Here is a 15,481-nt window from a genome sequence, read left to right on the forward strand (position 1 = left end):
ACAGACACACTAAAATGCTCTTCTGCTGGGGAAGCTTTCACATTGGAAAGGGGAGGGGAGGGCCTGAATTTAGCAGGGACTATACCTACAGTGATGTAGATTCATTGCCTGTGTGGGATTCACAATAATCACAGAGAATTTTTCAGTCACTTGGTGTTACAGTAGAGGCTGGTCCCTAGGCACTGAGTGCTGCCCCCCAGCCCAACACTCAACCAGGTGCCAGCCTTGCGGGGATGCCTGAAGCTCCCCCACCAGGCCAGGCCTCTTTATACCTCTATGCCTTTGCCCATGTAGTTCCCTCTACCCAGAACACCCTTCCCACTCCTGGTCTCCCTAATGAACCACACAGTCTTCCTAGACTCAGCTCAAAGGTGACCACCCCCTCCATAAAGTCTTTTTTGAACACTTCTTCCCCCACGTTGGTCTGACCGTGCCCTCTTCAGTGCCCTCACTTTTTCTGTACATTATCACCTCACTATAGCACTTGCTTTGTTATGTGCATTCTGTTCTTTCTAGACTGTAGGCTCCATGGATGTAGGAACCATGTCTCACTCATCTTCATAGCCTCAATTCCAGCATTGTTCCTGAAACAAATTATGTGATTAATGAATATTTATTGGACAAGTGAAGGTTGTTGGATGGATGAGTGGGTGGTTGGATGGATAGAAGGCTGGATGGATGGAGGGACAGATGGTGGACAGATGGGTGGGCAGGTAGATGGATGGATAGATGGATGGATGGTAGACATAAACAGATGGGTGGGCAGGTGGATGGATGGATGAGTGGATGGATGGACAGATGATGGATGGATGGTGGACAGATGGACAGATGGGTGCGTGGGTGGATGGATGGATGGATGGACACGGTGAGTGGATGGATGGATGGATGGACAGGGTGAGTGGATGAATGGATGGATGGATGGATGGATAGGGTGAGTGGATGGATGGATGAATGGACAAGGTGAGTGGATGGATGGATGGATGGATGGATGGATGGATGGATGGACACGGTGAGTGGATGGATGGATGGATGGATGGATGGATGGATGGATGGATGGATGGGTGGGTGAAGAGATGGATGGATGGATGGACAGGGTGAGTGGATGGATGGATGGATGGACATGGTGAGTGGATGGATGGATGGATGGATGGGTGAAGAGATGGATGGATGGATGAAAATAAGACTGCAGAGGCTGTCTCTGTCCTCATGGCACCAAAGCTGGAAGGATTCTTGTAGAGCTTCAGAGGCATATCTAGAGCCAGAAGGACCAAGGTGAAAGTCATGTTAGAATGAGGCAAGTTACAGTCTTTCAAAAAAATCCACTTGCTTTTTTGCATAACCAATTCACATTTTCTGCTCTTGTCACATTCTCTCCCACTCATAGACATTTTTGCAATGGATATAAGCTTATTATTTTATTATTAATCACAAACCATGGGTAATTCACTTTTTAAATTGATTTTTGTTGCTCATTAAAGTGCTATATCAGCTACTACTGCTACTTAGTTTCCAGCCAGCACAGCAAACAGCCACGTGTGACTCCAGCGCAGGAGCAGAGTGTCCCCAGATTCTGATTGGGTGGCTCCCCGTGTGGTCCGATTGGTCCAAACACCAGTCAGGGATGCTTCTTCACAAGAGAGCAGATTGTGGTTACTGTTCTTGCAAGGAAGTCGTGTTGAGCACATTCTGTATTTTATATAGTACATAATAAGTTTTGTCTGTTCTATGTGAATATTTAGCAATGTGTGGTTCGATGGCTTCTACATATGAAGCCTCCCAAAATGGAACATATCCTCCTTGATTCCAGTTTCAATCAAATGGCAGTATTCAAGGCCATGTCTCTGTCTGACTGCTGATGTCTGCCCAATGCCCAGGATGGGGGGAATGGGAACAGTCACCTGGTTAACCTTAGAGCACCTGCCACCTAAACTATGCTACACCTCAAAGTGATCTAACCCAGATGCTGCAGATGAAAAACCTGAGTCCCCTAGAGAGGACAGCAGGTTAACAGCAGAGCCAAGATTAGGATGCGAAGAGCCTTGCAGTCAGACAGACCTGGGTTTGAATCCTGCCTCTGCCATTGCTTAGCAGTGTGGTGTCAGGCAAGTTACCAAAGTTTGCTCATCTGTAAAATGGGGAATAATAATATTTAGCCTGTAAGGTTGTTGTGTTCAATGAATCTATGCAATATTTCCCAAATTGGGGTGTGAAGAACATGTTCTCGTCTCTCACATCTCTGCACTGGCCTCCATCCACCAACCTCTGCCTCCTGTGGACCCGTGTTGCTATGGTATATTTTCTTTAGGCAAGGCAGTATAAGCCAGTTGTGAAAAGCATAGACTGCTGGGTTCCAATCCCAGCTCTGCCACCTGCTACCTATGTGACCAGAGTCACTTAACCTCTCTGGGCTCCAGTCTCACCAGATATACTATGGAGATAATAAAAGTACCAATCTCATAAGGCTGTTATGAGGATTCAATAAGTCAATCCTAGTAAAATGCTTACAACAGTGCCTGGCCCATAGAAAGGGTTCAACAAATATCAGGTATGTTTATCCAATCAGTTAGTCTATAGTCAGTCATTTGGGCAAGTGGTACCTAATCTCACAGGGTCACTGTGAGTATTAAAAGAGATGATATACTTCAAATTACCTACCACAGGGCCCAGCACAGAGTAGGTACACAGCAACTGGCAGGTGTTATTATTGCTCAGTCTCTTTACGGTGACTTTTGCTTATTCCTGATCCCACCCTTTCTGCTTTGAGCTTGTGGGTTGGACTCTTACTGAAGCCAGGCAGGGGGAAGGGAAGCGGGCTCACTGCCTCTGTGCTGCCTACAAGGACATGTCTCCCCTGAGACCCCACTGCTTCCTCTTTTACCAGCTGATTGGTAGGTTTGATTTTAGTATTTTATTTGATTTTAGAATTGTTTAAAAGGAGCACAATATAATCAGTTGTGAACACACTTAAATCACCCAGCAGGATGCAATAAAAACATCAAACTGAAAATTATGGTTCAAAAAGCAGGCTCTGATTTCCCCTCCATCCGGGTGGGCGAGACAGAAATTTGCACTTGTAATGAAAGGTTGGAAAACAGACTGTGGGGGGAACTTGCGGGCATGGCCGGAAGCGGGGGACCTGATGGGGCCACCTGATCCTAGAACCTGGAGCCTCTTGGAACACAGTGCCCCTGACTAATGAGACAGAGAAGCCCAGAGAGATTGAGTGTCATGCCCAAGGTCACACAGGAAAACCTGAACATGGACTAGTCCAGGACTCAGATGTGATCCAGTACTGAGTCTACCTCAAAGCAGAGCCCCTGGGGACCAACGTGGTGGGCCCTCTGCTCCTGCCTGGCGTAGAGCAAGTAGCTCCTCGTACTTGTCCTCTGGGCTTGGGCTGAGATCCAGTGAGCAGGAAGAGATATGGGTATACCTTTAGAGGAGGAGGCCCCCTGGGATGGGCAAGTGAGACCAGCCACCAGACAGATACCTCAAATGGACTTTTATAAACACTTCCCCATCCTAAACACTCAGATTCAGCAAACGCATGTGAACACGGGCGAGGTTCTTCCGTGGCCATTGTCTCATTTAACCCTCAGGGAAGCCCTAGGAGTTGCAGAGTATTAGCTCTCTTTTGTAGGTAAGGCCCAGAGTAGTTTGGTAACTTGACCAAGGCCACACAGCCTGTCAGTGGTGGTGCCATGTTCTTCTACCCCTCAGCTATGTGGGTTGGGGGAGTTGGGAGAGAACAGGCCCCATGGTCTGGGACATGCCCCAAGGCAGTGGCAGGAAGGGCTGAGGCAAAGAGGAGCCACTCAAGAGCAGATATCCAATCTCCTTGCCTCTCCAGCCCCAGTGCCCGGCCGGGCCGGGCACATCCCAGGAGCTAATAAAGTATTTGTTCAACTGGGCTGGACCACTGGGCTGGCTGGGTTAACAAAACCCTTTTTGAGGCCCCTGACAAAGTAACAGCCCAGACTGGACCCCACTCCTGCTCCCTGAGCACTTTCTCATCAGTGGGAGCCAAGCCAGCTGAATACCCCCCTCACCATGTTCTCTGAAAAACAGGTTGCAAAGGGGATTTTTTTCCCTCTTCTCTCAAGGCAGTTTTTCCCAGAGTTGAAGGCTTTCTGCTGGCTCTGAGCCAGGTTCACACTGGCCTCATCTTGATCAGTTTCTCCAGGCAGAGAAAGGGAAGAAAACATGTTCTGAGCCAAATATTTAGAGCAGACAAATCATCTGAGAGCAACCCACCCACTTACCACCCTGCAGCCAAGACTGAAGGGAAATGCATAGACTCAAAGACTTCAAAGACCCTGGAGCTTAGCCGCTAACCAGTCACCACCCCTGATTTCATGGAGCAGATAAGTAAGACTCCCTCCTGCCCCAACGGTGCTCTTCTCGCAATGGCAACCACGACACTTGCGTCACTCTCACAAGCATGAAGATTAGTGTTCAAAGCTGCCGGACACTCACCTTCCAGCCAATAGCATGCTGGAGAGACCCCAGAGAGAAGGCTTCAGAAGTAACACAAAATGAGCGTGACACAGGTCATCAGAGCGTGTGGCTGCATTATTGATGCAAAGGGCCGACCACTAGTCAGGGAGGTAAGAGGGCAGGGACGACTCACAGTGAGACTCTGGCTCAGTTTATTCCACATCCAGTATGCATCAGGCACTCTTGGAGATGTTTCATCTTGTTACAGACAAGGCAGAAAAAAATATCACAGCATCCGGCCTTAAAATTCCTCTTGGGAAGGGAACTGCCTTTCCTTGGGAAAACACCATGATGCAGTGAGACTCTGCAGGAAGGGAAGTCGCCATGAGCCAAGACTCCAGAGGATGATGAAACTGCGCTGGAATATGTTGATTCTGCTCTTGGAAAGGGCAGGAAAGCACATGAGGAGAGAGAGAGAGAAGGAAGGAGAAAGGAGGGGGAGCGTGGAGAGGGGCCAGGATTCAGCAAGGTGAAGGAGTCCTCTATTCCAGCCAAAACTTTTGCTTTGCTCTGATGTAGACCCCTCCTCCAGCTCCGTCTGGTATCTTCCATATGTTCTAAAGCCTTGGGCAAGTGGACTTTCTGTAGAACTTAACAGGGGGCTGAGTTTTATGCTGGTCCTTATGACACAGGACGTCAGCCAAGGGTAACAGCTGGGCTACAGGTACCTTACTGTGTTCAAAACTTACAGCATCCCTCTGAAGTAGCTAATATCTCAGGTTTGATTTTCACTCAAATCATGAGAGGCCAGAGAGGCTCAGCCCCTTGCCCAAGGTCCCCAGCTCGTAAGTGGCAGAGCCGGGATTCAAACCCAGCTTAGTCTTGACCACGAAGCATGTGCTCTTCACACGGGCATTCCCAGCAGAGGACAAGCCAGGATCTCAGCCGCGTGGGTTAGTGAGGGAGAGGAGGAAACCTGGCCAGGCCAGAATGAGGCTGAGGACCTTGACCCAGCCCTGGGAAGATACCTTCAGGGGTATCCCCAAACCTAGAGGCATTTGGTCCTGGTGAGCATCGTGTCCAATCCCTGAAGCAGGAGGCCAAGTGGCTGACATAACAAAAGAGCCAGGTGAGAATCAAGTGAGTATCAGGCGAGCTAGGTGGGCATCTCTCCTGGTCTCCCTCCTCCTTTCTCTCTCCTCCTGTGCTTTCTGACCCTTGCCAGGAACAGAAACAACACATCCCTAGCAGTTTCACCATCCTCTCAGCCTCCGCTCAACAGCAGTCAAGGCCTCAGAGTGTGGGCTGCAGACACAACAAGGACAAGGCAGGGGCCTAGGAGATTGGCTGGACTCCCTTAGGGCCACTAGGACTGCAGAGAGGCCTTGGGCAGCTATGTTGACTGCAGCGCCACCTGCTGGTGTGCCTCGGGATCTTTGGTTTTGGAGAGTCTGGAAAAGTCAATGGGGAACAACACAAAGATGTCCACAGGCAGCTTAGGAGTAAACATCAGCTTCTCTCTAAAAAACAAAATGACTGTTAAGAGAAGCCTCAAGACAGTTGGAGCAATGAGAGGAGAGCACCAGTGTATTCAATCACACAAGTTCTGAGTTCCTTGCTCAATCCATAAATTTAAGCAGTCATCAAAGCCACGAGATCCATGGCACAGAGGCAAAAAAGAGAGGGAAGACAAGTTGTCAAGTAAACACAGGAACACCTCAAGGCTCGATCCTGGGTGTCTGTCCTCTCTCCCTGGCTAGCTCATCCAGCCCCCAGCTGTGTTATACACCAATGATTCCCACATTCATGTCACTAGTCTGGACCTCTCTACCAGCTCCAGACCCATAAATCCAGCCACCTGGTGAGATCTTGACTTGGTGTCTGAATTGGGCAGGTGTCTTTGTCACAAGAAACCTAACTCAAAATAACTTGAGCCAAAAAGAGCAGAGATGTGCTGGTCTTTCGAGTCAAATTGTAAAGAGAGAAGAGGTGGAGCTGGGCTATTTGTTGAATGAATGAAATGATAGGAAAACATGAAGGAGTTTATAAGGGGAAGAAAATGAGAAGTAAGTCTTGGTAAGCACCTACTAGCTGCTGGGCACAGATATTATTTAATCAGAGGAAGAGACTGAAACCTGGGTCTTAGGGATGGGGGGCTGTGAATCTTACCTAAAGTTACATAACTAGCCCATGAAAGAGTGGTCCTGTCTGGGCCATTTCTCTGTTGCTTATTCTCAAATTAGAATAAAAGATTTAGGGTCTATTTAGAGACCTTAGAAGTCATCTTATTCAACTGTTCACCCAATGCTTGCATCTCTCTTTTCTCATCTCAACCAAATAGTTGTGTAGCTTCTGCTTGAACAGCTCTGATGATGGGGAACTCATTCCCAAGACAATGATTTTATTATTGAATGATATGGGTGGATTAAAAAGTTATTTCTTATGTTGGGCCAAAATTCTTTAGGATTAAATAATGTAATGCATATACTGTGCCTACCACAGTGCCTGCAACATCTGGAAATGTTCTCGTCATCCCCACTTCCCTTATTACAACTATTCCTGTGTCTGTCTTTCCCTTAGGATGCTAAAAAACAAATCTAATTTTTCTTCCCTGAGAAAGTCCTTCACATACTTGAAGACAGTGCTTCAGGGTCCCCCTGAGGCTTTGCTTACCCAGAATAAACAAATACTCCAACCCACTTTCAGACACTTGGTAAGCAAGAGTCAGTGCTGTGAACACTGTGATTTTCCAGCTGCTGTTGTGTGAGGCTTCAGAGAAGTTGATGGAACAAATGACGAACCAGTCACAGCAGGGCAGGCAAGGTATATGACCTCTGCAAAAAAAAAAAGGGAAGTGGCTGACCCTGCACAAACGTTGGCCCATCACCAGAGAGCTTCACCAACTGCTTTCATTCTTCAGCTATTGCAAGAACCCGTTTCAGGAGAAGAAAAAGAGATGCATCCCCCCAAAGTTAATTTACATTATTTTAGACCCTCAGCCCATTCCAAAAGTCACGATTAGTCCTTTCCAAATCCAGTTTGTTATGGGTATGATATTGAACAACATAGGGACCCAATCCACTCTAAATCATAGAATATCAACCCTTTAATGAGCCTTGGGAATAATCTATCCCCCAATTCTCCCTCTTTACAGATGGGAAAACTAAGGTCCAGAGGGGAGGGAGCAGTGACTTATGCAAGGTCAGACAGAAAGCCTGGTCAGCTCATAAACTCCAACAAACAAAGAGGAGAGAGCAAAGCAAAGTTTCCAGGGAAAGGTAGAAGAGGGCAGTGAGATAAAAACAAAAGGGAATAGGCCTGAAAAGTCCTCCTGGAGTGTTTCTCCATCCCCCACACTGATTTCCTTGCTGTATGGGGGCAGTGTAGTACAGTGTGACAAGCACATTTGGAGTCGGAAATCTGCTGGCTCTGCCACTCACTAGTTGCATGATCTTGCACAGTGACTTAAATTTTCTGAAAGTCAGTTTTCTCAACAATAAAATGAGAAAAGGAACATCTACCTCAAAGGACTTCCGTGAATATTAAATTAAATAAGTATAGAGGCTTTTGGTCTCCAGTAATGGTGGAATAGCTAGTATCAGACTGTCTCTTGGAAATAACAATCATAAGCTCTGGGCAAAATATTTTAAAACTACTATTTGACAGCACCAGAGAGGGACTAAAAGCGGGCACAAACTGGAGGGTATACAACCACTGAAAAAAGGGAACGACACTGGGTGAAATACACATTTATTTACCTGACCTCTCCCTCGAGGCATTTCAAAATTCTAAGGAAATACTGGGGATAGATCCCAACCATAAGTCAGCAGTCATTAAGTTAAGGAGCCAGAAAGGTTGTCAGAAAGACTGAAAATTGGGAGGGGAAATCCTAGAAAGGAGGGATCCACAGAGGGGGAGCCTACAAATTTTTACATAAACATCCATAAAATCCTAGGCTGAACCTTGAACTGTGTATAGATGGGAAGAGACTCCAAGAAGCCCAGGAAGAAAACAACAGTTTAAAGAGCTGAGCAGTAATTTCAGCAGCTGCCACTGTAGGGGAGATAGACTTTGCTTTTCAAGTCCGATCAAATTAGAGGGACTTCATAAACAATTCAGGCTTTCCATTAAAACCCCAGAAGTGTCACTTTTTAGGAGTTAAGATCACATTCCAAGACCAAGAGCTATAGCCCAGGTCTAAGGGCAAAACTAAGATATACTCACTGTTAAAGACTTAAATGATGCCTCCACAAAAGCAAAGTGATTCGCTATCAATTTAATTTAATTCTACCTGCTAGAACAAACTCAATACTATTCAGAGGACAGTAATCTATCCAGAGTCACTATGAAGCGTTATAGACAATGTCCAATCAAAAACAACTCTGTCTTCCAGTATACAATCAAAAACTACTAGATGCATGAAGAAAGAGCAAACACATGAAAAGAAAAATAAGCAATCAGTAGAAACAAATCTACATATAACCCCAGTGTTGGAATTTGAAAACAGCAACTTTATAATACCAATGTTAAAAATGTTAAATAATTGCAGAAGAAGATGTAAATAATGAGAGACTTTTAGGCAAGATATGGAAATGTTTTTTAAAAACCAAATGGAAGTCCTATAATTTTTAGGCAGGATATGGAAACTTTTTTTAAAAAAAAAACCAAATGGAAGTCCTATAACTGAAAAATATAAAATATAACTGAAATTTATAAATTGTTGAATGGGACCAACAGAAGACTGGATACAAAACAATAAATGAATACCAAACTTGAAGACAGGTTAATAGAGATGATTTAAGTAAGACACAAGGAGAAAAAGACTGATAAACATGAAGGCTCAGCCTCAATGACTTGTGGAAGAGTATCAAGTAATCCAACATACATATAATTGGTATCCCAGAAAAGGAGGAGAGACAGAATAGGGAAGAAAAATAATTGAAGAAATATTGGCTAATATTTTTCCAAGTTTGTTCAAATGCATCATTCCCCAGATCCAGGATCCTCAGCAATCCCCAAGCAGGATAAATACAAAGAAAACCACATCTAGGCATGACATAGTTAAAATCCTGAAAATCAGTAATAAAACGAAAATCTTTAAAGCAGCCAGAGGGAGAGAAAAAGGCATAACATGTACAGGGGAACAATAAAAACAATTATGATGGATTCTCATCAGAAACAATGGAGGCCAGAAGACAGAGGAATAACATTTTTGAAATGCTGAAAGAAAATATTTATCATCCTAGAATTCTATCTGCCGCCAAAATATGCTTTAACAATAAATACAAAACTAAGACATTGTATAGATAAATGAAAACTGAAAAAATTTGCCACAAGTAAACCCTTGAGAAATTCTACAAAAAAATATTAAAAGAAGTCCTTCAGCTTGAAGGGAAATGATATCAAATAGAAAATTCAGATCTACAGAAAGAGTGATGAACAATAAAATGGTATATGTGTGAGTAAATATAAAATACATCTTTTCTCTTTTTTCTTAACTTTTTTAAAGCTCAATGGGCTACCTAAAGCAAAAATAATATAATAGTGTGCTATGGTGTTTATAATAAATGTAGAAGTAAAATATATGACAGCAATAGCACAAAGGAAAGAAGAAATATAAATATAATTGTATGTGAAGTGGTATAATATTAATTCAAGGTAGACTGATAAGTTAAGGATGACTATTATAAATCCTAGAGCAACAACTAAAAATAATAATAATACAAAGAGGTATAAATCAAAATCCAATAGTGGAATAGAATGAACTACTAAAAAAATGCTCAACCCATAAACAGTCAGAAAGAGTGAACAAAAGAAAATATAGCAGTGGGGGCAAATAGGAAACAAAGATCAAGATGGTAACTTTAACCCAACTATATAAAGAATTACATTAAGTGTAAACAAGTCAAACCCTCTAATTAAAAGGCAGAGATTGACAGATAGGATAAAAGATTAACACTCACTTATGCTCTTTACAAGATGTGTACCATAAATATATAAAGATTCTGACAGGTTAAAAGCAAAAGGATGAACAGCAACAACAAAAAAAAAGAGCAAAGTATGGAAAAAGATAAACAGTAAGCATAAGAAAGCTGCTGTGATTATACAACACAAAATAAACTTCAAGACAAGGATATTACATGAGATAAAGAGGGTTATTTCACAGTGATAACAGGATTGATTCATTAAGAAGATGTAACAATCCTAAATATGTATGCGCCTAATGATGTTTAAAAAATACACAAAGCAAAAATTAACAGAACTAAAAGGAAAAATAGACAAACCCATAGCCATGATTAGAGATATCAACAATCCTCTATCAGTAATTGATGAATAGTTAAAGAACAAAAATCAGTAAATGTACAGAAGATTTGAACATGACTATCAAACAACTTAATCTAATTGCCTTTTATAAAACACTACACCAACAATATAGAATGCACATGCTTTTTAAATGCACATGAATCATTCACCAAGATAGGCTGTATTCTGGACCATAAAACAAATCTCAATACATTTTAAAGGAATAAAGTCATGGGGAGTGTGTTTTCTGACCAAAAGCATAACTAAATTGGAAATCAATAACAATAAGGAAAAAGAAAGAGAACATATATTATCAATATCAAGAATGAGGAGACATCACTACAGATACTACAGACATTAAATAATAATGAGGAAATATATACAACTTTACACTAATAAATTTTAAAACTTAGAGGAAATGAACAAATTCCTTGGGGAACAAAAAAGCACAACTTACCAAAACTCCCACAAGAAGAAATAGAAAATCTGAATGTCTCTGTATGTATTAAAGGAATTGAAGTAATTTAAAATCTTCACATGCACACACACAGTCACTAGGTCCAGATGGCTTCACTGGTAAATTCTATTACACATTTAAGTTAGAAATGATACCAAGTCTATACAAAATCAGAAAACAGAGGAAGAGCACTTCATAACTCCAACACTTCATAACTCTTTTTATGAGGTCAGCACAAGTCCAATACCAAAACTTGACAAGGATTTTACAAGAAAAGTAAATTAAATACAATATCCCTCATGAACATAGATGTAAAAATCCTCCACAAAATATTAGCAAACACATAGAGTAATATATAAAGAGGATAATAGATCATGACCGAATGGGGTTTATCCCATGAATTCAAGGTAGATTCAACATCTGCAGACTAATCAATATCATTCACTATATTAACAGAATAAAGGAGAAAATTATGTCATCATCTCAATGGAAAAAAGAAAACACGTTTGCCAAAACACAACACCCATTGATGATAAAAACTCTCAGCAAACTGGAAATGGGACAGAACTTTCTCAATCTGACAGGGGCATCTAAGGAAAATACATATCTAACATATTTAATGGTGAAATAATGAATCCTTTCTTCCTAAGATCAGGAACAAGGCAAGGATATCCTCCATCTCCATTTTTTTCCAACATTACACTGGAGTTTCTAGCCGATGCAGTGAGGCAAGAAAAAGAAATAAAAAGAATAAAGATGAGAAAGTAAGAAATAAAACTCAACAATAAAAAAGAATGAACTGATTACATGCAAGAGCATGAAGTAGTCTCAAAAACATTAATGCTGAGAGAAAGAAGACAGACACAGGAGTATATACTGTATCATTCTACTTATAGAAAATCCTAGGACAGGCAAAACTCATTTTTTTTTTTTTTTTGTCATTTTTTCGTGACTGGCACTCAGCCAGTGAGTGCACTGGTCATTCCTATATAGGATCCGAACCCGCGGCGGGAGCGTCGCCGCGCTCCCAGCGCAGCACTCTACCGAGTGCGCCACGGGCTCGGCCCGCAAAACTCATTTATAATGACAGAAAGCAGATCCATGGTTGCCTGAGGGTTGAGGGGACGGAGTGACTGTAGATTGGGAACTTTTGGGGGTTAATGGAAATATTCTGTGTCTTGAGACGGTGGTTGTTACCAGGGTGTATACATTTGTAAAAAATTCATTAAATTGTACATTAACATTGATGCACTTTATTGTATATAAATTATCTTAACGAAGTCAGTTTTTAAAGTAGGAAAAATAGATACCATTAAGAAAATGAAAACGTAAGCCACGGACACAGGAAGTATACAGAAGATATTCACAGTACCTTTATATGACAAAGGTTTTAAATCCTTTGGAGAATTTATTTAATATTCTTATAATTCAATATTCTTACAATTCAATAATAAAAGTAAAAAACAAGTTTTTTTTTAAATGGGCAAAAGACTTAAAAAGACACTTCACAAAAGATAGTATATGAATGGCCAATAAACACATAAAATTGTGCTCAGTGTCGTCGATCATCAGGGAACTGCAAATAGAAACAACAAGATACAACTACATACGTACAAGAACGGCTAAAATTAAACAGATGGACAAGTCAAGATTTCACAGTAACTGGAACTCATATGCTAGTGGCAGGAGTATGAATAGTAGAATCACTTTAGATAACGGTTAGGCAGCTTCCTATAAAGTTAACTTACACCTATCTTATGAACGAGCTATTTCACTTCTCGCCATTTACTCAAGAGAAATTAAGATATACGTCCACAAAATGACTTATATATAAATATTCATAGAGTCTTTTTCAGAATCACCCCAAAGTGGAAACATTCCAAATGCCCATCATCAAGTGGATGCATAAACAAATCACGGTGTATTCATACAGTGCAAAACTCTTCAGCAATAAAAAGGCATGAACTCCTGATGTACATAACCACGGGGACAAATCTCAAAAACATTATGTTCAGTGAAAGAAGCCAGACACAAAAGAGCGAATAGTGTAAGGTTTCATAAATGAGGTTTGAGAACAAGAAAAGCCAACCTATGGTCACAGAAATCATAACAGTGATTGTCTGGAAAGGTGGGGGACTGATTGGAAACGGACAGGAGGGAACTCTCGGGTGATAAAAATGTCCTATATTTTGGTTGATGGGGTGGTTATTTAGGTGTATACATTTGTCAGAACTCTTAAAATTTGTACATTTTACTGTATTTTTTATTCTTCAATCTTGAAAAATAGGCGTAAAAGACTTCACTTGGGCTTAACACATAGTAAGTGCTTAACAAACAGTAGGTCCCTCAAACTTCACCCTCCCCATACCCACCAGGCAAGTACCATAGATGCTGGAAGAAAACTTATGGCCATCAGACCTCTGAGAATAGGAGTATCATTTTCCCCAGAGGGGTGTCATCCACAGCGTGACACTGTAGAATTGCTCTAGCCCAGGCCAAAGATAATAAATAGCAATGATTCTTCTGCCTAAGGCCATTTCATCCTGAATCCTGCTGTAGGTATCGTACACCTGGTGTAAGTCTGGGGTTCCAATGTGCCAAGCCAAGAAATTTAGTTGGGTTATTCCAAGAGATGTGATGTGACAAAGTATGGAAGTGGGAAAACACACAATATGGTTAAGAGACCCTGAGGAGAACAGCATTTATGGGAAAGTTATAAAACACGAAGTAGGAAAACTAGTGTTGAAGCCAGATGTCAAAGACCTGTAAGGTCAGTGGAGTTTAGGTTGCAGGTAGTAGATGCTCATTAATTGTTGGTTGATTGAATAAGTGAATGAAGAGCCACGGAGTCTGAGGCATCCTCCAGGGCTGACCATGGCCCCTCCTTTCTGTCTTGCAGCTCACATACCTGCCCCCACCGTGGGGTGAGTGCCGATCCTCGGAGATGGGACTCGACTTCTTTCCTGTTTACAGCATCACCGCCTGTAGAATTGACTGTGAGACCCGCTACATTGTGGAAAACTGCAACTGCCGCATGGTCCACATGCCAGGTCAGTGCCAGCGGAGGGGTGGCCTCAGGGACTCACCTGGACTGCCTGGGACCATCTCTGCATTTCTCATCCTAGTGGGAAACACTTCACCTACTCCACTAGGAGCCAAAGGAGTGTTGTTCTGGGAATATTATTTGGTGCCTAAACATTTAGAGGGCAGATTAGAAACATCCAGTCCAGCAATAAAGACAGTGTCCAGAAGAGTTCAGATGTTTGGAGAACATTCACCCCGATGTTCAATATGTTTGCCAGTTGTTCCCTGCTCTTGCCTCCTGGACTTTAGTGTCCAGATAACGGGATGCTTGCAGTTCTTGCATCCTGGTGTAGTACATGTGCAAACATCCAGATGTTTGTTGCTTTCACCCAGATGTTTCCATTCTTACATCCAAATGTCTAGCACTCTTTCAAATGAGGCAAAAGTCTATTAGCCAGCAAATAAACGTGCGTGTGCTCACACTTCTGTTGTCAGACTAATAACACATATAGCTATCTCATTAGAAGAAGTTGGCATGTCAGAGACTGAAGTGTGGAGTGGGGAGCTGGTCTGGGAGGAATAGTTTGGTGCTGCAGCATGGAAGGATGACTGGGGCTGGAGGCAGTGGCCTTGGTTTCTAATTCAGTCTCCTCCACTCACTGTGTGACCTGGTACAAGTTACTAAACCTCTCTGTTCTCACTTTTATTATCTTTAAAACACGATCATTAGTTATGAGGATAAAATCAGGCTAGGATATAAAAATGCTTTGTAGACTACAAAAGTCAGTGATTGTTGTGTTAGCACACGGGGAGAGGCAACCAAACGTCATGTAGACCGAAGACCTACTATGTGCCAGGAACATTGCTATTATATTTAGTGGTTACTATTTCATGATTATATTATACTTTGTTTATTTAACTAAATCCTTATGTCAAACATTTAGTTCATTACCAATTATTTTCTCTTATAACTCATGCTGAAATGAACTTCCTCATACCTATATTCTGAGTTATTTCATTAGTAATCAGTGATTTCCTTAGTATAATCTAAGATTAGAATTACTGATCTTTAAAACTGTCCCTGTCAAAAGGGACTTTGTTGATATGATTAAGATTACCAACCTTAAAATGGGGAAGTTATATGGTGGCCCAATCTAATCACATGGGTCCTTAAAATTGATGCCCCTTCCCAGCTAGGGTCAGAGGGAGATGTGACTATGGAGGAAGGGTCAGAGAGATGCAGTTTGGTTCACTTTGAAG

The 15,481-nt window shown here is 42.1% G+C and overlaps 1 protein-coding gene across 3 annotated transcripts in view; it reads left to right on the forward strand.

Annotated features, from left to right (window-relative positions):
• Positions 1–15,481, forward strand: part of ASIC2 (acid sensing ion channel subunit 2) — a 1,040,351-nt gene that overhangs the window by 1,011,513 nt on the left and 13,357 nt on the right. For all 3 annotated transcript variants that reach the window (XM_063111598.1, XM_063111596.1, XM_063111597.1), the window contains exon 4: positions 14,097–14,247. In XM_063111598.1, the coding sequence (XP_062967668.1) occupies positions 14,097–14,247 (151 nt within the window). The remainder of the gene's footprint in view (positions 1–14,096; positions 14,248–15,481) is intronic.

Source organism: Cynocephalus volans, chromosome 10, assembly GCF_027409185.1.
Source record: "Cynocephalus volans isolate mCynVol1 chromosome 10, mCynVol1.pri, whole genome shotgun sequence".
Taxonomy (NCBI): domain Eukaryota; kingdom Metazoa; phylum Chordata; class Mammalia; order Dermoptera; family Cynocephalidae; genus Cynocephalus; species Cynocephalus volans.